At 43.5% G+C, this 24,783-nt stretch overlaps 1 protein-coding gene across 1 annotated transcript; it reads right to left on the bottom strand.

Moving 5' to 3' along the window:
* Positions 1-202: 202 nt before the first annotated feature.
* On the bottom strand, positions 203-24,299 carry grnb (granulin b). Its single transcript, XM_085361637.1, has 17 exons — positions 24,228-24,299; positions 23,853-23,928; positions 20,712-20,852; positions 18,740-18,865; positions 18,006-18,119; positions 16,666-16,807; positions 16,420-16,547; positions 16,102-16,231; positions 15,927-16,018; positions 15,162-15,306; positions 14,675-14,781; positions 14,269-14,505; positions 13,555-13,791; positions 3,376-3,630; positions 3,063-3,296; positions 2,455-2,703; positions 203-2,186 (listed from the first exon to the last, which is right to left on the bottom strand). The coding sequence occupies exons 2-17, from the start codon at positions 23,853-23,855 to the stop codon at positions 2,040-2,042; spliced, it is 2,487 nt and encodes an 828-aa protein (XP_085217763.1). The 5' UTR covers positions 23,856-23,928; positions 24,228-24,299; the 3' UTR covers positions 203-2,039.
* Positions 24,300-24,783: the final 484 nt, after the last annotated feature.

Here is a 24,783-nt window from a genome sequence, read left to right as displayed (position 1 = left end):
CATTTACACCTGTTGTCTGTTCCATTTGCAGAACATGTGAAATTGATTGTCAGTGTTGCTTCCCAAGTGGACAGTTTGATTTCACAGAAGTGTGATTGATTTGGAGTTAAACAACACAGTTTAAGTGCTTCCTTCATTTTGAGTGACACCTGCACACATTTTAACAAAACAACACCACAAACAAGCAAAGGAAATCAGCGAAATGAACTTTTATTTTCAGATTGAGCCAATCTGTAAACCACTTTACATGACAGTTATTTAAAAGTCATTGAAATTACTTAAGTTTAAGAGATCGTTCAGCTTTTTAGGAACTCCTGAATCTACAAACTCAAACATATTACCAACTGTGACACTGACCAAGTCTCAATTCACAAATAACTCCAAAAGATTCTCCTGAGCGCCTGTGTTACGTTTCTATGAAGACAAAGATGCAAATCAATGTTACAACTGCACAAAACAAAAGACTTTCCAAAGGATACAAGTAACTCCTACTGAAGAAGGCACAAACTGCTCGATGCTCGTTCGTGTCCCGTCAGCTTCCAAATGAGGAAAGAAATGTTTTTTTAATTATTGTTGTTTATTTATTTTTTTATTAATGGTGCTGCTTGTTGGCGGCAACATTAAAACAGCAACAAGCAGCCAAGTTGTGGCGAAAGCGTGAAATGGTTATGAAAACCTGATTAAAACTGGCTCAGCCATGAAACGTTCCGATAAATCCTTCGTTTCTGGAAGTGAAATGTCTAAAGTTTTCCTCTCACCTTTACAGACGCCTACATTTCAGTTTGCATGTACAACAATAAATGTTTGACATTCTTAAGAGTCAGTGAAACATCGAGTCTCCAGACACCAAAACCACTTTACCATAAAGTAAATGTGCCCACAATCACAGCAGCTCTAATCGGACAGCTCGATTTCATCCTCTAAGCCTGAAACAGTCAAATTAACAACTGCATTAATAAATTCAGAAACACTGGAAACAATTCCAAAGGCTACCTGTTAGTTTGTCCAGATTTGTGGTTTTTCCACTGTTAAAGTGGTTAATTTGCAACTTTGCCATTTTAATGAATAAACCATCAGGAAAGATGATACAGTTCTGACTTAACAAAAACTGCCTTTTAGAGAAGACACGTGGTTCAAGTCAGATTATTTAGGAAATGTTGCTCACAAAAAGGCAGTTTGTACATTCATGATTCTCTTCCAGAGAGTAGACCAGCTCTGTGCACTCATGTTTAAACACTAATGATCAGGGAGTTTCTTTCATGAAAGTATCAACAAATATCAAAATATGCATAAGATTTGTTACACAAACTCAAAGGAACTGCCAACCTTGGTACAAAAACATGCTCCTCTATCTTAAAGGTTGAAGAGCGCATTCTCCACCCGCTGCACCCACCTGTTGTTTAAAGTTTTGGGCAGCCAATCAGAAGATACGTAGAGCTAAAGGAGTGAAGCAGCCAATTTCAGACAGAATGAACTGAGAGCAGGCGTCAAGCTCCCTGTATGGGTTCATTATTTTAAGTTCACTCATGCTAAGCTACTCTGTCTGAAGAAGAAAGGGGGAGAAAAAATATCAGCAGAAACAATAGACTTTCAAAAGAGACGAATTCACTGAAGTTTATTTTGAAATGGGGTTTGTTACCTATAAGAAAACTTCAGATCTGACATTAACAGATAACACCGCAGGTTGAAACGGACGCACTGTAAAGCTGTCCTGGAACCTAGATGTAGAGTGGTTCTGAAGGAGTGCAATAAATATTTTCAACCAGAATGCAGGCTAGGTTTCACCTGCTTCCCCCTTGAAAACTACTTCAACTTCACTAAAATTCCTTCATTGGCAAAAAGCAATTAAACAAATGTTTTTCCTGCATATGTGGACCAAATCCCCCCCAACCACACAAAACTCAAAAATACGCAAGAGTGCAAAAAACTCAGTGAATGCACCTCCACGAAATGAAACGGGAAGAAGCCCTTCTTGTCCACAGACAACACCAGTAGATGACATAACGGAAAGATTGAGATCATCATTGCACTTCAGTGGATTAGAGTCCGTGGTGGACAGTGTCTCTCTTTCGGTCCCCAAACCACGAGTCCCAGGTCAGCTGGGTCTGCAAGGTGCAGCCTCCGGCCTTGAGGTCGCACGAGTACCCAGCAGGACAGCAGTGCTTCGAGTCAAAGCAGCAGACGGCCTGAGAACAGACACAGCGTGTTCAGCACCGAATCAATCGGCAAGGCTCAAACTTATTTTATTCTAAACAAACATATGAGCTGAATGAATTCAGCAACAATAAAAGTCGATTATCAAAGATGAGTAGTAGCACAGCAACATATAGTATACCTGCTAAGTTTTAACATAAACATTCCAAAATCGAGCCTAGAACAAGGACCATCCAAAGTCACGGCTGGAAGAATGACTTCAAATGTAAATGAGTGGGAGGGACTGACAGGTGAACGTACCCTGGGGGAGGGGCAGCAGCTCCACTCCGTGGCGGAGATCTTACAGCAGGTGTCTCGTTTGGAGCAGCGAAACTCGCCCCTGCCATCACACGCCACATCCTCCTCGTCCTCCTTCACAGACTGTAGCACTTCGATCTGAGGGATGGTGCTGAGGTGGTGGTAGTGTCGTTGCTTCTCGCATGTTCCTGTCTGCATGTTGCAGGTGTAGCCCTGAGGGCAGCAGTGCTCGTGGTCAGTGCAGCAAACAGCCTGAGAAGAGACCACGATGCCAGATATTAACATGTTACAGCCACGAGTGAAGCATTTCAGTGATTCCTATTAAGCTTTTCCCTATATACACTATTGAACACTCCAAAAATATGGTCTAAATGGCAATTGTATTTCCTGCTGTAAGCACCAAATTTGTTTAAACAGGAAAGAAAGCCGGTTTTACATCACTATTGAAACTGCTGTCTGATTCATTTTAGTCTGTTGTGAAACCAAATGATATTCTACATCAGCAAGACACTGCAGAAATGTCACAGATCAGTTTGTGATCTTATCAAATGAGCACCTTTGTGGAAAACTCGAGGATTTAATGACAGTCTGAACATCACTGATGCACAAACCTTGAACAGCGGGCAGCAGCCCCACTTTCCGGTCTTCAGCTTACAGCAGGTCGTCCCTGAAGCGCAGCTGCTCTTGTTGTCACATTTAACGTCGATCACGGCGCCCGGCTCTGTTACAGCGCTCACTTTGGCGAACCACGGTATAACATGGGAACCTCTGGAGCAGGAGAAGTGGTGGGGCTCACAGGTGTGTCCGCTGGGGCAGCAATGGTTTCCATCTTTGCAGCAGACAGCCTGACGGGCAACACGGGTAACTGACACTCTCCCATTTAAAAAGAATTAATAATTTAAAAAAGGGAGGGGTTAAACTCACGTTTGGCAGAGGGCAGCAGCCCCATTTGTGTTCCTTTTCCATGAAGCAGCAGGTCGTGTCTCTGGGACAGCTGGTCTGGGTGTCGCACATGTTCTGAGTTGGATGGGAAACAGTCTGGCCGAGCTCCTCCTGCAGGGCTGGGATCTTCTGCAGCCAGGCCACACTGAGGCCAACGGGTTTGTCACAGGTGCCCTCTGCCACATTGCACTTGTAGCCTTTGGGGCAGCAGTGCTCGTGATCGTTGCAGCACACAGCCTGGAACGAAACAAGGAACGAGTTCTACATCACAGACTGAAATCCTTCAAAACATCACAGGCTGCTCTTCTGTTGATGAAACAGCTGAAAAGTTATCCTCATTTTATTTGACACCATATGATCCACCTCTAGTCAGCTTCAAAACACCAACTAATTGTCTACTATTAAGAGTTCTGTTGTTAAACCACTGGTTCCAGGTGTAAATCTCAGTGTTTCCTGTTACATCTTCCCAAAAGAGAAGGAGTATTTTGGATGATTTAACACATCTATACATTTAAATTCAGACTTTTGAATTTCGATCAGTTTGTCTTTGCCTCTGAAAAATCCACTCCGGTATAACAGCTGTCTCAAAGTAGAAGTACAGAAAATCTCTACAGTCACATGAGGGAGAACAGGGTTGAGAGCATAGGTTGACCAAAATTACTGAAACTGTGCAATGAAGTCACTGAAACAGCCACTTTGACAGGCCCATGCCTGATCACCCGGTCAGCTGCCATGTGACTGAAACAGCAATAAGGATCAAGTTAGTCTGATACCGGTCTGTGACTGAATGGGGGTCATGTAGACAATTGCACTCAGAAGAGAAAAAAAAAAACAAAAAAACACACCTTTAAAAACAAAGTTGCTGCAGGATGGAAACTTAACTGCAACGTTACAATGTAGCGCTTGGCAACATCCCATTTTTATGGATTAACAACAAAACAACTGGCTGTTAACCAGTTAAGTTGATTCCTGTGAACAAACAAAGATGAGATGTGGTCAGCCTTCAACTGAGACCAGTTGCCTATTGGAGGGCAGCCCATGTAGTCAGCTTATGGCCGGGTTGTCGTCCAAAGGTTGAGCATTTTTCAGGCTGGTCAACACATCTAATTGCCAACAGTTACAGACCAAATAAAGATTCAATCAGAATCAGAATGGGTTTATTGCCAGATGTTGAGGTTTACAACATTAGGAAATTGCTGCGGTGCTTCAGTGCAGACAATAAGAATTAAAGTGCTATGTAGAAAGAAAGATATGTGCATGAGATATACATGAGATATATACATGAGAATAAGAATTATGAGTGCTACGTAGAAAGATATATACATGAGTGCAGGTGGTGATCAGTGCCAGACATGAAATGATGCAGTGACACAGCGTAGGGTCATGTGTTAGTGGCGGGGACAGTCATGTGGTTATTGTTCATGTGTCCAACAGCAGAGGGGAAGAAACTGTTCTTGTGGCGAGAGGTTCTGGTGCGAATGGACCGGAGCCTCCTGCCTGAGGGGAGCAGGTCAAACAGACTGTGTCCAGGGTGAGAAGGGTCAGCTGAGATCCGGGCTGCACGCCGCAGTGTCCTGGAGGTGTACAGGTCCTGCAGAGATGGGAGTCTGCAGCCAATCACCTTCTCAGCAGAGCGCACAACACGCTGCAGTCTCTGTTTGTCCCTGATAGTGGCTCCAGCGTACCACACGGTGATGGAGGAGGTGAGGATGGACTCGATGATTGCAGTGTAGAATTGCATCATCGTCCGTGTTGGCAGGTTGAATTTCTTCAGCTGCCTCAGGAAGTACATCCTCTGCTGGGCTTTCTTGATGACGGAGGTGATGGTGGGCTCCCACTTCAGGTCCTGGGTGATGGTGGTACCCAGGAAGCGGAATGAGTCCACAGAGGTGATGGGGGTGTCAGTCAGGATGATGGGGGGGAGTGGGGCTGTGTGCTTCCTGAAGTCCACAATAATCTCCACTGTCTTCTGGGCATTCAGCACCAGGTTGTTGTGGCTGCACCAAGACACCAGACGTTCAACCTCCCTCCTGTAGGCAGACTCATCCCCGTCAGAGATGAGCCCAATGACGGTGGTGTCATCTGCGAACTTGATTAGCTTGACAGACTGGTGGGTGGAGGTGCAGCAGTTGGTGTACAGGGAGAAGAGTAGAGGAGAAAGAACACAGCCCTGAGGGGAGCCGGTGCTGATGGTCCGGGAGTCCGAGACATTCTTTCCCAGCCTCACGTGCTGCTTCCTGTCCGTCAGGAAGTCAGTGATCCACCGGCAGATGGGATCAGGCACATTCATCTGGGAAAGCTTGCCTCGGAGATGGTCTGGAAGGATGGTGTTGAAGGCAGAGCTGAAGTCCACAAACAGGATCCTGGCGTAGGTTCCTGGGGAGTCCAGATGCTGCAGGATGAAGTGTAGGGCCATGTTGATGGCGTCGTCTACAGACCTGTTGGCTCTATATGCAAACTGCAGGGGGTCCAGGAGGGGGGCCGTGAGGGTCTTGAGATGGGAGAGGACTAGGCGCTCAAATGACTTCATGACCACAGATGTCAGAGCCACGGGTCTGTAGTCATTTAGTCCAGTGATCCTAGGTTTCTTGGGGACAGGGATTATGGTAGAGGACTTGAAGCAGGCAGGCACATGACATGCCTGCAGTGAGGAGTTGAAGATGCCAGAAAACACTGGGGCCAGCTCGTTTGCACAGTGTCTGAGGGTGGCAGGAGACACACCGTCTGGGCCGGGAGCTTTCCGAGCATTCAGACTCCTAAACTGCTTCCTCACATCTGCTTCATGAATATGAAGAGTTGTGGTCGGAGGAGGTGGTGTGAAATCCTCTTTTGTGTGGGGTGAGGGGGCGGGTGTTGCAGGTGAACAGTTTGAAGGTGGTGATGGCTCTATGGAGGGGGGAGAGGTGGGGGAATGAGTGTCCAAAGTGCCTCTATTGTTGGGGTCGTTGGAGGTGTGAAGGCTGCCTGATGGCTCGTCAAAACGACAGAAGAAGTCGTTAAGGGTGTTGGCTAAGAGCAAGTCATCAGTGGAGTGGGGGGTTTTAGGCTTGTAGTTTGTAATATTCCTAAAACCTTTCCACACAGAGGCCGAGTCATTCTCTGAGATCTGCTGCTGCATCTTCTCAGAGTGCTGATGTTTGGCAATGTCCACTTCCTTAGTGAACCTGTACTTGGCCTCTCTGTAGCAGTCCCTGTCTCCGCTTCTGAACGCCTTACTCTTTTCCAGCCACAGCTTTTTGAGTTTAGGAGTAAACCAGGGTTTTGTCATTGTTATAACTCACCCTGGTGCGTGATGGCACAATGCTGTCCTCACAGAAGTGGATATAGGAGGTGACAGTGTCCGTAAACTCGTCCAAGCTGTTAGAAGCAGCCTTCATTGTGTCCCAGTCTGTGGTCTCCAAACACGTGCGAAGCTCCTCCACAGCCTCGTTGCTCCACAGTTTTTTGGTCCTCACGACAGGTTTGGAGAGCTTCAGCCTCTGTCTGTACGCGGGGATTAGGTGGATCATGACGTGATCAGAAAGTCCGAGTGAAGCGCGCGGCACCGCGCGATAGGCCCCGCTGATCGTGCTGTAGCAGTGGTCCAATGTCCTCTCCTCTCTGGTCGGGCATTTAATATACTGCTTGTATTTCGGAAGCTCATGGCTCAGATTGGCTTTGTTAAAGTCCCCAAGAGCAATGATGAGAGAGTCCGGGTATGTCCGCTCCGTGTGGAGAATCTGCTCTGCGAGTGCGCACTGAGCTGCTTGCGCATCCGCGTCTGGCGGGATGTAAACAGCGGCCAGGATGAATGAAGCAAACTCCCGCGGAGAATAAAACGGTTTGCAGTGAATGAAAAGATATTCCAGAGAGGGAGAGCAGTGCTGAGCAATCACTGTTACATCTGTGCACCAGCCACTATTGATATAGAAGCAGACACCTCCACCTTTGGTTTTACCGGAGAGAGCGGCCTGCCGGTCCGCGCGCAGCAGATGAAAGCCCTCCAGCTTGAGCGCGCAGTCCGGGATGTCCTCACTGAGCCACGACTCCGTAAAACATAAGACACAGGAGGAGGCAAAGTCTCTGTTCATGCTTCTCATCAGGGCCAGTTCGTCTATCTTATTCCAGAGTGAGCGTACATTAGAAAGGAAGATCCCAGGAAGGGCCGTTCTCAGTCCGCGTTTCCTCAAACGCACGAGTACGCCGGCTCGCTTACCTCTCTTTCGACGTCTCACTTTCCTGATCAGAGTCAGCAGTAAATCTGCCGCAGATGCGACAAATATTGGAAATAAATCCACAGGCGTTGTAGTCCTGCAGTTAAGGAGCTCAAAATGAAATACAAAGACTACTTGTCAATATTGAGTATGTTTCCCTGATTGCCATAAGTCCCCATGACAGAACTGCATGGAGGTTGTTTTGAACAGAGTGTAACACTAACAGTGTGAGGATTCATTATAATTACTAACTGCATGGAGTGTGATTATTGTTGAAAATGAATAAGAAAATCAAAAACGATAAAAACCCTTTCTCTTGGAGGTCACATCCCCTCCAGGGAGTTATGGGAGAAATATGGCTTTGGGACCTTTTTTAGTATTGGTGACAGTGCTGGAACTTTCAATGAGTCTGCCTTATGGCCTGGGGGGAATAAAGACATTGGGGGACGGTTTTATGATTGACAACATATGGAAGAAGGTACAAGACGCACCCAAGAAGAAGAGGAGTATGCTGGAGAGAAGGAGAAGAGCGGAGTAAGTGGAGATGGGATGTTTCAGTAATTCCTAGGACCGTGCACCAAAGTTTGAATTAAAAAACATCTAAGCTATAGTTTCCTAACACCTAACCAGCCTGTGCCAGGAATTTGTATCTGACATCCATCCACGATTCCTAAAAGGACCTCTTAGTAAACAGACTGATTACTCCTTGAAATATAAAACAGCATCTCCTTGGGACAAATGGAGATTACTGAGTTTATTGAATTGTTTTTCTCAAAAAGATTTAATAATCTGAATTTAACAATTTCTTTTTTTTGTATCTTCATTGTGTATAACCTGTGGGATGATCCTACCCAGGCCACTGGATCCTAAACCTAACCATTTTGCCTTAAGAAAGTGTCCCTAGAATGTGGATAATTTGGAGGATGGTCTTAACTAGACACATGGCCCTAAACCTAACCACTTTGGCTTGGCAGATACTATTAGAACTGGAGAATTAAAAGGGAAGATGACCCTGCCCAGGCCGCATGACCCTAAATTTAACATCTTGGGGGAAATATTAACAGTTGGTAACTGCATTTGGGAAACTTAAACCTTATAGTGGGGAGTGAATATCTAAAAATGCCAAGCATTTGGGTTGAGGTGGCCATGAAATAAGAATTAATTTGCCCTCTTATTTATGTTGAGGCCTCCGCTGACCGACTGGACCTTTTACCTGATTTCGTTATAGTGATGTCTTCCCCCCATCATCTATTGGGGAGTATAATGGCTGTCCTAGTGCAATAGGAAAAGCAGCCCTTCAAGTTGTGGTTTTCGTTGATTATTTGTTCAATTACTCTTAAAAAGCCATTCTTAATATAGGGTTCTTATTATTATGGGTTGCCTTACATAGCCTTTTTAGTTTTGGAATGAAGGTGAATATGGGTTGATTGTTTATTTAGTTTTTGTAGATTTTTTTAATGTATTTTCTTTTTCCTTTCTTTCCCTGTTTTCACGTTCCTGCTCCGGATGTTACCCGTTGTCGGGTTCTCCCCCTGGTCCGCGACAGCCCTAAGACTCCCTCCGGACCCCACTCCCTTACCTAGTTTTTTTATTATATTTTCCCTCTCCATCCCCAATTGATTTATATTTGTCTTAACTTTAGCTCTGTTTTTTTTCCCCCATCCCTCTTGCTTTTCAGAGATATATTTTTTTTGTGTTCACCTTCTTTCTTACAAAATAATGTCTCTCATATATATATATATATATATATATATACACACATATACACACACACACACACACACACACACACACACATTTTATTAAACCATCCTCAGCAGGATGATGTTTTAATCATAAAGATTATAAATAATAATTTTATGGTTTTGAATGGTATTATCATGGGTTTTATTTTTATCTTTTTACAATTTTCTATGGTTATTTTTATTCTTTCTTATCAATTCCATATGATATTTTAAATGGGTTCTTTTTATTTTTACTTTTAATTTTGTTGTTCTTTTAGAGAGAGGCCTGGACACCTTTTAATATTGGGGAGGGATCAGGTGACATGAAAACATCCATGTGACCTATGATTACCAATCCTGGGAGGGGCCCAGGACTTGGGCATCTCCCAGGAAATGTGTTTAAATGCCTCGCTCCTTCCGGACACCTAGTAGCATGTATCCCTCTGAAGAAGCGGTAACTCTGCGAAACGTCAGGGACGCTAGACCAAATTTGTTGGAAGAAAGGCGACTTTTTTAGCCCTTCCAGAGATGGGCGACAAGTAACTTTGTTTAGCCCAGTCACATGAAAGACTATTTTAATTGACGAACTTTTTTTACAACTGTAAAGTGGGGAGTTTTTATTCACCTGTAGCGAATTGACCGTGAACTCTAAACGGGAAGTGAGAGGTGGCGTTGGATCTGAGCGAGGCATCGGTGTGTGCACCTAAACCCTCTTGTTTTTTGAGTCTCAACCGACCAACAGACACTGACGCGGGGACGCCCGTGATCGGTGGGACTACTATATTGTTCGGGTCCAGGATGGAAGCACACCGGTTGGAAACGCCACGACTGCAAGAAAACGACATGCAGGATGGCGGATGGACGTTTCCACGCCACCAGCGAAAAGCACGGAGGAGACAGAGATCACTGAGCCTGAATAGAGTGGTCCAACAAACACAAAGAAACTCAGGTGAGCTCCCCACTGACAAATATAAGGTACAAAACAATAACTTTGAAACCTTAGGTGAAAGTTCGTCTGGTGGTGGTCTGGCTACGCATGCTGGGGGTCGGGAGGGGACGAGGCACGGGGAGGGATGGGGTCGCCCGAACATGAGACGTGTTAGACAACAAGGAGGACAAGATGCTCCCGCACCAAAGCGTGCACTTGATGCTGACACAAGGAAGAGTGCGAAGAATATATTTAAATTAATACAGACTGTACACCATAAAAGTGTGATTGAAGAAGCACGCGACACGGGCTTATACCCCAGGGGTATGATAAAACAGGTGTCCAGGCTCTCTAGTTTTATAAAACCGGCTGCGCCCACAGAACAAGTTAGGAGGCAACTTGAGCAAAACACAGACTCTTGGATGTCCAAAAATCTAGATATTCTTTATGATCATTATGCCACTGTTATTGAATCTTTAAAAGGAACTAGAAAGACTGAGGTGTCATTTCAGGTGGCAAAGACGTGGGCTTTTAAAAGATACGGGGCTCGCTTACGAGTTTCTACAATGTCAACAGTTGAAACTCTGCTTAAATCGTCAGGGGAAGAGGGTGGAGGGAGGGCCCGCTCGGAGGCCGGCCACACACGGGAACAGAACACAGTACAGAGGGGGGGAAGATCGGGGGTAATGCCGATTGATTTGAGAGATGATAATGAATTTCCGCCCTTACCTACAGTGGTGAAAAACCAGACTGCTAGTAGCAGTAATACACAAAATGTTTCCCATCAGAAAAACCTATCGTTGGGGAAAAGGAAAACTATTTTAGAGGAGCTGAATGAGCTTCAGACTGTTAATGCCCGTGCGCCGGCCACCTCGGGAGCCCTCCCGAGGGTAATTGTAGAAAAGGGGAGAAATGTAGATGGGGGGAAGACGGGAGAGGGTGGGAGTAGGGTGGAGGCAACAGCCAGAGTTAGATCAAATGTTGTGGTAGATTTGGATGAAGCTGATGACATTCTGCCTGCCTCTTTGTGCTCCCCCCCTGTGTGTCCTAGAAATACTGTGCGCCGCGACTTGCCCTTAACGGCCGCGAACAGGTTGCCATCTGAGCCCGCCACCCCTCCAGTTTCTTGCTCCACGTCTCGCGCAGGAGACCGGACAAATGGTCCGGACCCTATAATGAAACAACAAAAGCGAGTAAAAATCCAAACCTCTGCTGAAACAGGTGACAAGGTAGTGGGTGAAATGACGATTGAGGCCCTGCAACAGCAGGAGCCAGCGGGAAACCTGAGCAGTGACTCATTGGACCGCGCTGATCCCCACTATTTTAATATTGAGAGTAATTTTCACCTGAGCGAGGAGGATAATGAGAGCAATGGCTCGGCGGCAGAGTTTAAAACCGTGTGGCAAATAAAGCAGAGGGAGTCTCACAGCGGGCGCGGGCTTACAGGAAAGGGAGAGCCGGTCGGGGCGGGGGCGGAGACGAGGGGCGCAGAGGGGGGTTACCATACACCTACTTACCATCGGGCGAGGCCTAGTAGGAAATTACAGGATTGGAGAATCAAAGTTGATAAACCGGTAGTTTTCTTGGGGGACTCCAATCTAAATAGAATACCCCCCTTCGAGAATGATCAGATTCAGGTGGAGAGCTACCCGGGTGCGAACTTTTACCATTTCTTCAACCTGTTGGAAATGACGCCGGTGTGTGAAAATACGGAAATGGTGATCTTGTCTGTAGGCCTTAATAATAAGGATCAGGACCCTCAGAAGACCTCAATTAAACAACTACGCAAGGTGGTGAATGGGGCGAAAGCAGTGTTTCCGAATGCAGACATTTTTGTAGCCCACATCCACTTTTCCAGATCACTATCCAAACTCCAACAGTCAAATCTCACTATGATCAATAACTTCATCAGTACACATTATAATTATTTACCGTGCATACCTCAACAACACTTCCATACCATAGCTGATGGCATTCATTGGACGAGTGAGACTGCTAAAAGTATCTTTGACAGCTGGTGTGAAGGCCTGCGACTCAGCGTGGGTCTTACGATGTAGTATTGTGGTTTAATGTATGTGGGGGGAATTTGGGCCTGTTTGGGAGCGCGCTTGCAGCAACACCGGTATGCCATACGGGCGGATCAGCTGCGCTCCACAGTGGCCACTCACTTCAGGGAACGCACAGAGGAGGCCCTGAGTATCGTGAGCCTGCAGGCCAACCCGGGCTGGTCGGTCGGTCAGCGGAGTAGGATGGAGAGAGTTTGATGCCAGGATGTTATTGTCATCTTTAAATATTTCTTTTGTGGGTGTAGAATTTTTATTACATTTGGTATTTCTTTGATGTTGTCAACACTAAGTATATGCAGTATATGGTCCAGAATAATCAATCAAGACCCCAATGTCGGAGGGAGGGAGAGTTTTTAGAATATAATTATAGGTCAGGCTTTGAGAGTGTGGTGAGAAATAAAGAAAGTTTCAAAAGAAACCTGTTGTTTGCTTCATAACAGAAATTCTGTGAACAGATCATAATTATATTTCTAAGCAAACTGTCACCGAAAAAAAAAAAAAAAAAAAAAAAAAATGAAGTTTCCCTGAGTTACAAGCAGGCTGCTGTCCTGTTCCATTTTGTGTTTAAACTAGTGTGAATGAGACATTACTGAAATGCACTCAGAGCCACAGCTGACTTCTTATTTTCCATCCTCAGACTTGGGTTTGATTGACATTTTCTAATCATCACACGTCTTAAGCTGGACTGTAATCACTGTTCACATTGGATCTAGGATTACCTGGGGACCTCTAATGAATTTAATTCAGGATTAGGAGGGGCGTGCATGTGTCTAAATCACATAAGGTCCCCTGGTACTACTAATCCTGTGCAAATAGGGCTTAACAGATGAGTATGAACTTTCAAGACCTGGAAGCTGGAATCTACAAGCCTACTACTACTACTACTACTACAGTAAACAAATAACCACCCAGAAATAGGTCATGACCTAAAGATGAGCCACTTATGCACCATGAAAGCACTCCTGGGATCACACAGGAATTAGGAGATGATGCCAGACAAAAAAAAAAAAAAAAAAAAAAAAGAGAAATTACAGAGGCTCGGTGGTTAATGTTAACCAAATCATTACAATTTCTGTCGTGTTTGAATGTGCTGTGGATAAAAATAATTCAAGTATCAGTAAGAAAAATTAGAACAGGATGTCAGAAATAACCACAGCTGACACCAAGAACAAACAAACCCTTGGCTATTTGCACATCAAAGTTAAATCTGGCCAGCACATATGATCAGGAGGCAGAAAGGAGATGCTGACCTGTGGTAAAGGGCAGCAGGCCCACTGTCCGGAGTTCATTTTACAGCAGGTGGAGCCCCACGGACATCTGGTCTTCTCATCGCATTTCTCATCCTCCACCTCCAAGGTCAGAGCTGCTACCTTTGTCAGCCAGGAGACGGGCGGAGAGAAGCCCCGAGGGTCATCGCAAGTTTCGGCTGCCAGGTTACAAATGGTGCCGTGGGGGCAGCAGTGCAGGTGGTCCTCACAGCACACAGCCTGCAGGTACACACAATACAGACCAGAGGAGTGTTACACCGAACTACTAGAAAGCCATGTAAGCCAATTGATTTTTTTTTTTTTAATTTACAAATGTAAACTCTTAAGATCATAAATCTCCTGTGTGAGCGTCCTGGGCAGCATTAATTTAGCACATCTTTCCAAAGGCGGTGATCGGTACCCGCTCCCTCATCGAGTCTGCTTGTTTAACACACACCAATTTGCTCTGAGTCTTTGAAATAAATTGGCATGTTTGTTTACGAATTAGCTCATTGTTACTAGCTCACCCGCTGACCTGCGCCACTGTTCGCCCACTCACATCAGCATGAGTTTGCCCTCCTCAGAAAAATCTGGCTCAGTTCTCTGTTGATGGTTTGAGCCTGATGTACTTGTGGTTACAGGATTTTCATGAGCTCAGCATTTTGAATACTAGAGACAAGACAGAAGAAAGCAGTCCTCACTTCAGCCCCGGATTACCTGACGCAGCGGACAGCAGGCCCAACCGCCACTCGCAGTCTTGCAGCAGGTGGATTTCCCAGGACATGTCGTTGATTTGTCGCACCTGTTGTTACTGTCTTCCAGTAAAGGAAATACCGGCACGTGTCCAAGCATGGGAGTCACGGCGTTACCTGTGGAGTCGTCGCACGTGGAGCTTTTCAGGTTACAAATGGTGCCGTGGGGGCAGCAGTGCAGGTGGTCCTCACAGCACACAGCCTGCAGGGATGAGGAACAACCCAGACTTAGAGTCTGCAAATGAACTACTACATTACCTAAAGGAGAGTCCATTAATAAGCTCTACTCGTGTTTATTAATGGACAATAACTCACATGAGTTACAGTCTCCCTGTCGGAGAGGAGAACAGGTCATTAAAGGAAAAGTGTACCTGTGGTAACGGACAGCAGGCCCAGTCTCCTTTCAGTGTTTTACAGCAGGTGCTTCCGTCAGCACAGGCCACAGAGTCGTTGCAGGGGATGGAATGGACTGAAAGGTCTGCAGAACAATAAAAATCACCACCACAGAAGCTAACATTTTTAGATTCCTGTAACACTGCTTGACTCAATGAAACGTTTTGAGGGAACCCCCCCCCCCACAATGCAGCACAACCAGATATACATTTCACACATTCTTCTTCCTCCTTGTCAAATTTTGGCACAAAGAAACCCAATCACTGACAAGATGAAAACAGATGGAGAAAAGCTTCTTCCCACTCCACTCAAAACGTTAAAGTTGACGAATTTCAGTCAAACAGATTAAGGCAACATTACTGAAGATATTAATAAAACATTTGTATTAAAACATGTTTTTCTCTGAAACACATTAAATATTTAGAGTTTGATCACAGAAGATGTGACGATGGCCGTCTCACTCACCTTTTCTCTGGACTTTAAGGAGCTCGGTTGCAGCTTCTGCCAGTGTCATGGTGGGGTTTCTCTGGGTAGACTCACAGGTCCTGTGGTACAGGTCGCACTCTGAGCCTGCAGGGCAGCAGTGGATGCGATCTGAACAACAGATGGCCTGAAAGAAGTAGTAAATCTTTGCAATCAATGATTGTGTGAAAGTGAGAACTCAACCTCATCAAATACTGCATTTCCTCCCCCGAGCTGCTCTCCTGGGCCTTTACTGCAACTACCTTCATTTATGAGTCTTTGTGCTTTCAGTAACTGAAAAGCTTTTGAGCAGAGCTCAGGTGAAGGACGTACACTGAAGAATATCCCTGCCTCGATTTTGCAGTGTTTTTGGCTAATTATCCATTCATTTTGAAGCACTGTGCAGCTTATTCTGGTTTTTCAGTCTAATGATTACTTCATTCATTGCAATGTTGTAGCGTTTCTTTCAACCTCGTATTGACTTTCAGAGGAAAACTACCAAAAGGAAGTCTTAACACTTTGAATCAACTCTCCATAAGTATTTCAAATTCATAAATGAAAGGAAATTCCAACAGGGACTCATTACATTTGAGCAAAAGCAGCCTTCAGTTTGTTAGATATGCCACTTATTTGATATCTAAAAAGACTAAACACCTGATAAAATATTAAAAAGCTTCACAATGACCTTTAGCTAGTAAGAGTCGGTCTCTCTGCAACTTCCTGTTCATCTAAACTGACCCCATCGCTCAGTGACTTCATACTACTTACACTGGGCATCGGGCAGCAGCCGTAGGTGTCGTTGATCATCTTGCAGCATGTGGTGTGATCAGGACAAAATGACTTCTTGTCTGGACAACTGACTGAGGGGATGACAGAAGTGACACGGAATCCATCAATAAAATCCTATTCAATGTTTGTTTTTTAATTTAAAGATAAGACTTACTGTCACTGGCTACAGCAGGGATCTTCTTCATCAGGGGCATGACGGTCTCGCCACGCCTACACCGTGAATGCTTCAGGTCACACTCCATGTTGGCAGGGCAACAGTGAAGGTGATCCTCACAGCATGTGGCCTGCATGAGATTCAAACACAGGATGTTTTAGCCTTATTAGGAACCCTCGTGTCAATGTTTTCCTCCAATCAGTACAGTAAGAATCAAACAGCTTTAATTCAGCAACATAAAAATATGGAAAATGCTGGAAACTGTTGGAATACTTTAATTCAAATCACTTGTACTACATCTACAGCATTTATATGCACCTTTGGGTATGGGCAGCAGCCGTACTCTCCGCTGGGTAGCAGACAGCATGTGAAAGCGTTCGGGCAGCTGAGTTTCCCATCAGGGCACGATATTGAACTGCCAATGGAAGCTACAAAAGTAGTAAGACCTAAAGAGAAACGCAGTCTTCTGTTAACACTACAGTATCATCTGCATATAAATTTAGAAACGTAAGTGAATACATGATCATCACATTTCACTGTTTATTTATATGATGTAATCCCCACCTGGGTTATTCCCTCTCCTTCTAGCAGGTAGTTTGGCCAGCAGAGGGAAAGACTCCAGCGAGGCAGAGACGCACCGCAAGTGAGCGATATCACACTTTGTTGCCTCAGGGCAGCAGTGGCGCCTATCGTCACAACACACCGCCTGCAGAGAGAAGATCACGGGATCGTGAAGCACACCAGCACTATAGATATACAACTGGGACATGAAAAATGAACAATTGATGCACGTGAGACATTTTAATTCAGTATATAGAGTAGTTTGAATAAAACAGGCAGATGTGCCTTTCTATTAAAGCAAATGAGCACTGATTGCTGAATGTGCAGCCAACAAACACCATCTGATTCCAAGGAAATGCTGCAGCTTCAATGAGTTTTAAATACTGAAGAAATTCAAAGTGTTTCATTTGAAGCAAATAAATGTCTAAAACTGGTCATTTCACTCTGAACAGACATTTATTTTATTTTCCACCAGGAGTATACAGAGATTATAAGACTTATATTCACACAGTATTAGCCATTATCAGAATATGAAAAAGCTGAAATGTATAAAGTTTTCATTTTTGGTGTGTCTAAATCAAATCCTAAGTGTCTGACATTTTTAACACTTACTTTAGATTCTGACATTTCTATAGTTTTAGCTGCTTTCAGGATCGATCAAGTTCTCCCCTCTTTGCCTTTGCTGGCAGCTGCAGAGTGCTGACATCAGCAGCTATGAGTGATTCAGCAAAAGGTCAGACTCACTAATTTTGACTTCAGAAAATGTGCAGTCTGTGGCAGACGTGCAGTGTCATTCTGTGTTGCCAGCCAATTTGTTCATGAAGCAACTTCAGAACCACACAACCACCCCTCAATGAGTGTTGAGGCAACATGATTGAAGACATTGGCAAATAGACACAACACAGACAACCACAAGTCCAATGACACTTTGTTTGTTTTTTTAATATAAAATGAATGATCACCGCTAAGGATTTAAAACAGAGTCATCACTAAATGAAGTGTCAGGAATTTGTGGTAGTAGAAGGGTTGCAAATAAACTTAAAGATTCTTAAAGCTGTTGCATTTTCTAAGCCTGTGCATCCTTTACATCATCTATAAACATGGTCTGAAACCATTTCAATGTGTGTGTGTGAAACTTGAGGCAAACTGAAGTGTGTATTAAACATACAGTGTTGGTGAAGAAATACATCACATTTCATTTTAAACAGCTACAAACTTTCATAGGCAGCCTGTCAAGAACTCATGCAAGAAACAGCTGATCATTTTTTGGTGTGAGAAACCTGGGGCTTGTGTGAGTCAGTGATTTTAGGCAAAGAGATGGCGTTTGTGCTTATGTGTGTCACCTTGGCTAAGGGGCAGCAGCCCCAGGAGCTGTCAGGAAGCTGGCAGCAAGTCGTGTCATCCGGACACTCAGACACCTGGTCCGGACAAACGACTGCCTTCACCGTCTCCTCGAGCTGAAGCAATCACATCACAGCCAACGCATACAAATGCAAGGACGCCACATGGTCAAACAAACAAAAGGCTTAAAAACACTCAAATATGAACAGTTCAAGGAATCAATAATCAATTAAAACACACTGAAAATCACTCCAGCCACAGCGTAATATACATATATAAAATATAGATTTTCCTTGCAAGACAAGAGAACAAACAACTGCTGGAGAGATTAAGTCCGTGGAAACATCTTGGCGCTGCACCAAGAGAGATCAGGTAGCCTGTGTGGGGGAGGTCGAAGCATCTGTGCTTGTAGTGCCATCGTGAAACCAACACTATTGCGCCTCTCAATACTCTGCACGTTTCAAAAACATTCCCCGCACCTCTTCAAACACCTTATTTACCCATGAGTGTTGTTCTTTTAAGTCATTTGTTTTTGGGGTGGGAGGAACGTACAAAGCAGATCAGACAATTCCATTATTTTAACAAATAACACCAACTGAGCAAACGTATCCAGATAACAAAACTGAGCTTGGTTCACTGGAGATTCCTTTAAGATAATCTTCCAATGGTTGTTGGTGGGGTAATCAACGTTAAGATGTCTAAAGACAGAAGCTAAGCTTTGCCCCACCCCCTTCACCTGAGGCTGGGTCGGGAGTCGTGTCATCCACGGCAGGGAAACTGTTTTATTGACGCATTTCTCATGGACCAAATCACACAGGGTGCCCTCGTAACAGCAGTGGAGGTGGTCTGAACAGCACTCTGCCTACAGAGGGATTCAAACAGAGTGTAAGAGAAACAGGTTCACTGAGAGGAAACTTAAAAATTGAAATCAATTTTAAGTGACAGCAAACTGACATTTTATTTTACAGTACTATTTTTCCCAAGCAGAACATAAATACTGAGTTTTATTAGTTTATAGTACAAAATATCCTGCAACTCTTGTACAAAAGTCATAATATATACTGTCAATAATATGCATAATGTTCAAGGTCATTCTATGAAACTGTATGTTGACTGTTTTGTTCTATTAAACTTTCTAATACTATATTTTTAAAAGAACTCCCCTTCAGCGTGTGAGCAATATGAACAAGCTCTCAAAATTAAAACACCGTCAGGAGGAAGACGCCCCTGCACAGAGGGAAATAAAACCCCGTGTCATCCTCGATCAGTACAACGGACACTCAGTTCTCAGTGAGAGCGCTTTATGGCTGAGAAACGGCCCGAGTTTGAGCGCTAGCCTTATTCACAGCTAGCTTCTAGGAAAATTGTACTCTACAGCTCACATGCTGCAGGTTTCCAGTTTTACTCATTTACTGTGGCAGAACAAGCCAGAGTGGTGTCTGTGGGTAAAACTGCCATGTGACCCCGCCTACTGCGCCATTGAAGGCCCTCTAATGGGTTGAGGTCTGCAGCTTGACCTACTACTGCAATAACTTCAGTCTTTTCTCCCCCCCCCCATTCTGTTGTAGATTTGCTGCTGTGCTTACAATCATTGTGCTGGTGCATGATCCAGTTTGGACCACGCTTTGACCATTTGACTCTAGAGTACAACGCTGTGGCTGTGAAACAAACCCTCAGCTCTCCACCACTGTGCTGACATTTGGAATGACGTTTTAAGATTAGAGTTGATAAAGCATGTACTTGGGGCTGGAACACGTGACCCTGAACCCTCCCTTATTTATGCTGCAACAGGCCTAGGCTGCTGGGCACGTCCCATGATTGTTGATGATGTTATTAATAATCTCGGGCTTTCTTCCACAGAGCATCTTTTGTCACGTCTTCCTCCCCTTACACCCGACCGGTCGTGGCAGATTGCTGCCCCTCCCTGAGCCTGATTCCAGGAGTTTCTTTCCTGTTCAAAGGGAGTTTTCTTTCCCACTGTTGCCAAGTGCTTGTTCATCAGGGTCATCCAATTTTGGGAATTTCTTTGAATCATTGTAGGGTCTTTATCATATAATATAAAGTGCATTGAGGTGCTTTTGTCATTTGGACAGATTACATCAAACGTTATTTATACAGTGCCAAACAAACATTGTTCTGCAACTCTTGTGGAATATTCACATGCAACTCTGCAAACCTAAGCTGTGCTGCCATGACAAGGCACTTTTTCCTGACACTTGTAAACAAGTCATACCCGTTTCTTTTTTTTGTAAATTGTGCGTCACAAACTTAAACACGCTGAGGCATGTAGAGTGTGAGATGCAGATCTTGGTTTTTTCAGTTTAAGCACTGGACAGTCTGATCTCATGGTAAACGTGCCGGGACCTGAACTCCTGGGAAGACTGGCAACTGTATCCAATGTTTTCCACTTATGTAGAATGACAGACTTCAGACTGACTGGAAACTGCTTTCTAACCCTCCCTTAGATTGATGGGCAGCAACAACTGCTCCTCTGAGATCATTACTGGCATCTTCCCTCTTCAGCACTGTGTTAAACACACAAATGCTTTAGACTAGCAAACTCTTCGTCGCTCACACTCACTGATGATCGATGAATCAAGTGCATTTGGTTAGCAGTACCTGGCTGCTACCCTCGTCTTAACTTATAGAAGCACGATAGTGTACTTGATTAACATCCAGGTCAGACACAACAGTGACGGGTAACTCACACGTGGTAGCGGGCAGCATCCGTATCCCCCCTCAGTATTCTTGCAGCAGGTGTTTTTGTTCTGACATGTGTGTCCATTGGGACAGACCAGCGCCGAGCTCAGACCCAGCAGGGCCAAACACAAGAACCCCATCTGCAGAGCCTGAACACAGGGAACAGAGGACAGGGCTGTGAGCGATTAATACAAACCCTTATGGGGATTTCTGGGTTTTATTCTGGCTGTGAGTGAGGAGGAGGGAAACAAAGACAAGTATGCTTAGCAGCTGCAAAAGAATTTCAACTGAAACTGGATTTCGCCACTAAACAAACCCAGATCCTTCTGAGATTGACGTTCCCTTCATATCATAACTACTTTATGTCCTAAACAGCAGCACTATAAATGGCAAGTCACGAGTTCAAGATTCAATTATTGGCTTTTGCAAAAACTCAGACTGAAAGTGACTCATGTCTATTATTTTTAGTTGGCCGCTAGCATCATTAACAGCCTTTTAGCTCAAGCAGAAAGAACAGAATAACAGACTTAACCGACTGCTGAATATGTAATGAAAAAAGATTTAGTGCCAATTTAAGACTGATTTTCCTCTGGACTGTTGTGATACAGCAGTGACTTTTTGTCCCAGAAAAACTAAACTCATTGGACGTTCCTGCTGGCTCATGTCACAAGTTTGTGATAACATTTTAATTGCTATACATTTTACAGGCTGGATGGAAATAAATAAAAAGTTTTCCATGTTATGAAGGTGGTTCACTTCTTCCTGGAGTACATAGCCATGATGTTATTATCTGCTCCAGTGCCGGTTAGATTCCACGTTAGAGAACAGGTAAGAAATCGCCACCTACAGACCAATTAAGTCTTCAGAAAAATGGCATCACCGTTCCTGGAAGAGCTCTTGTTCATCTTGTTTGTCTTTGTTTTTCCTCAAATGAGCATCAGGAATGAAAACAGATTATTAATACCACTTTGATGATACACACTGCTAAAACACAGGTTAAGAGGAAATCACGAGAAAACACAAAACACTCTGAAATGTCTCCTAAAAGTCTGGATGCTTCTGACAAGGTGGCAATTCTGGGCTGAAACCACAAATATTTCCTCAAATATAATTTAATAACTGTAGACGGCAAGCAGTAGCATCTGTGGCAGGGATTTTAAACTCAGGGCAGACAGCTGCAGTTTATGGAGATGCTTTAATTTTAATACAAGTGAAAAGTTTGCCTCATGCAGCCTCTTGGAATTTAATTTTGTTAACAAGAAGCCTTCAAGTAGTCCAAACATAAACTTTAACTTTTATAAAAGCTTAGCCTTATAGAACTCCTCATTTTACATCTAATTACAGTTCAATTCAAAGATGACGCCTGAAACTGCCCAAATATGAAAATGAAGCTTGCTTTTACAGCTCTGTCACTTGAGACCAAGTTCCAACAAATACATTTTGCTGTAGTTAAGGACTTCTCATCTTTTGCAGATTCTGTACTGAGAATGAAAAAGGGATGTTCAAACTGAACACATGCAACATGTTTAAAATAGCGTTATGTGTCTGCTCAAAACGTCAATTTTCACTTTCATATTTTTGTACTAGGTTAGCGTTGGGGTGTTTCTTTGCACTTCTCACTCTGGATAGCGTCCATATCTATTACTGATGGCATTCAGCTCCACTGCCATGAGCACAGGCAAATGCAACCTTTCAAATTTTATACACCTCAATACCCATTTAGCTTCATGAGTTCCTGTTCTACTAGAATCATTGCATTCTATTATTTAAAGATTTTACATCATTGCATTTCACAGGTTTCTATTTATTCATTTCCTTCTCTTTTCTTTAACCTAAGTAAGACACCTGGTTTGTAATAGAGACATGTTCAATTTCAAAGATCCTATAGTCCCTCTTAAGTAGCTACTAGTACTGCAAAAAAGGGGCGCAAGAATTAAAATGCAATGTTTCTAAAAGCACAAAACACAAACTGTTTCTGTGCAGTTTGTCTCTCAGCCCGATCTCCAATTAGAGAGACTGTCCAACAATAAAATATTAATGTGCAATACTCTCAGAGATCAAGAAGATGTAGAGAGAGAAAAAAAAGCAAACATGAGGGGAAGATTAAAGATTAGGGACTGCTCAGGATGCTGACATTTGATAAATTTCCTGGCTTATGTTAACTACGGTCATATACAGATCCACTGTCTTAATCAGAGAGCAGATCTATAAGTAACGTGCTGCTGAAATGATCTGATCAGTTCATAAGATCTTTCAGCTCTGGATTGACGTGCTGTTCATGGCATTTAGTTCAAGAGCACAAATCATTAAAGTAAATTCAAACAGGTAATCCACTTTAGTTTCACCTGCCAGATTCTAACTTTTACCAAATCGTCACACTGGCTACAAACTAGAAAGGAGTCATGATGGCTCATATAGTGGCTCAATCTCAAAATTTCTACCCAGTTTTTTTTTAGGTTTAGAAAAACTGTCCCAGGTCATTTTGGGAGCAGTGACCCAAAGTGTTTGTGCAGGTCAATCCTGTCACCTGAGCAGACAAGTAAAACCTCAGGCATTGCTCCAGCCCAGCATGATGTCAGTCACCTGAGACAAGGTGTGAAAGGACAGCATTCCCTCTCTAAAACTCAAGAAGCCTCTTGGATGACAAGTAAAATATCTTCAAAACCTTATGAAGTCCAGCTGCCTTATATTCCAGATCTAAAGACTACCATGACCCAGATAAGTGGGAACCTACACAGACAACCTACACACGATGCCAAAGGGCAACGCCACGACACCCATTTAAATCTAACGTGGGAGGGCAATATAAACTAAAAGACAAACAGATCTGGTACATAGCAAATGAAAATAGATAAGAAAAGGCTGCACCAACAGGGCAATAATGGAAGGTCTAGTTTCTTTGTAAACACACGTTAAGCTCACATTTCAATAAAAGACAAACATTACTGTCAACGACTTTAAAAGAACTGCAACAATTCATAACGTGAAAGATTGCTAAACTTCACCTGTGCATATGTCAATATATGGTAAAGCTCGGGGATGGGGTTTAGTCGCTTTCCGCCCACTTTTTATTTATTTTTTCTTAAATATACAAACTAAACCTTTACAAAGCCAATACTGAAGCAATATATACGAAATAAAACATTTACCATGATTAGCAGGAATCCCGAGAGCAGGTAGAAAGAGTTTAATCGTTATCAGCACTGGGCACTTTTCTGCATACTCCTGAAAAACAACAGTACACTGTCAGTCGATATTATGCTTTTAGGAAATACTGCATTATACTACAGGGGGTAAAAGGAGTGACAACGTTTAAGAAAAATAACCTGGAACTTATAAAAAATACCAGCTGAAAGGAGAGAGCTTTCTAACGCTAGCTTTTATAATAAAAATACAAGTTAGCGTAGCAGGCTATGCAGCTAAAAACAAAGCTAGCTGGTTTAAATGAAGTTAAGCGGATGTTCTCTTTTCTTTTCTTTTTCTTTTTTTTAAATCAACGTACGAAACGGAAATCATCCTCTTACCTCGCCTGAAGGGTCACATACATGTACCGTTTGATGTGGTAGTGACAGCCTGCAACACACAGAACGCACAAAGCAAACAGTCTCTGATAATACTTATATCACATGACGCCTGACACGTGACTCTACAGGCTAGCGTCTTAAAGGGCCAGTACACTGCAGCGTTCCAGGGTTAGGAAAATAAAACAACAACAACAAAATAATATAAAAATAGAATATTAAATTAACTTTTTATCTATTGCATTATTTGAATTTATGAAAACTTACGACACTGGCACAGATGTGGTAAGAATTCAAACATCACAAAGTATTGAAAGCATGTTTTCTGTAAGAGAAGGACGTTATAACTTAAAGCGGTGGGCAACGTCAAACCTACGGTTTTCGTGTTTGTGTGTGTGTGGAGAAAAACCATGGCAAAAGTTGCTTAAAACACATAGTCTTTATTAGGTATAATAAAAAGATAATGATGGTTGAATTTCAAATAATATCTCTGTTTGTTTAGTTTTTATATTCTTTTTCTACTCAGATTTTGCAGTCAACATTCCAAAATTGGAGGCAT

Source organism: Diplotaxodon limnothrissa, linkage group LG8, assembly GCF_057381915.1.
Source record: "Diplotaxodon limnothrissa isolate DT_005_m linkage group LG8, D_limnothrissa_male_GT1.1, whole genome shotgun sequence".
In the NCBI taxonomy this organism is placed as follows: domain Eukaryota; kingdom Metazoa; phylum Chordata; class Actinopteri; order Cichliformes; family Cichlidae; genus Diplotaxodon; species Diplotaxodon limnothrissa.
Note: the sequence above shows the minus strand (reverse complement) of the source record. Positions and strands in the feature narration are given on the sequence as shown.

Excerpts from the sequence above, each read along its gene's own strand:
- grnb (XM_085361637.1), bottom strand. Across the intron at positions 15,307-15,926 it reads GCTGCTGCCCGATGCCCAGT|GCCATCTGTTGTTCAGATCG; the intron begins GTAAGTAGTATG and ends TACTTCTTTCAG. Across the intron at positions 3,631-13,554 it reads CCTGCTGCCCTTTACCACAG|GCTGTGTGCTGCAACGATCA; the intron begins GTCAGCATCTCC and ends GTTTCGTTCCAG.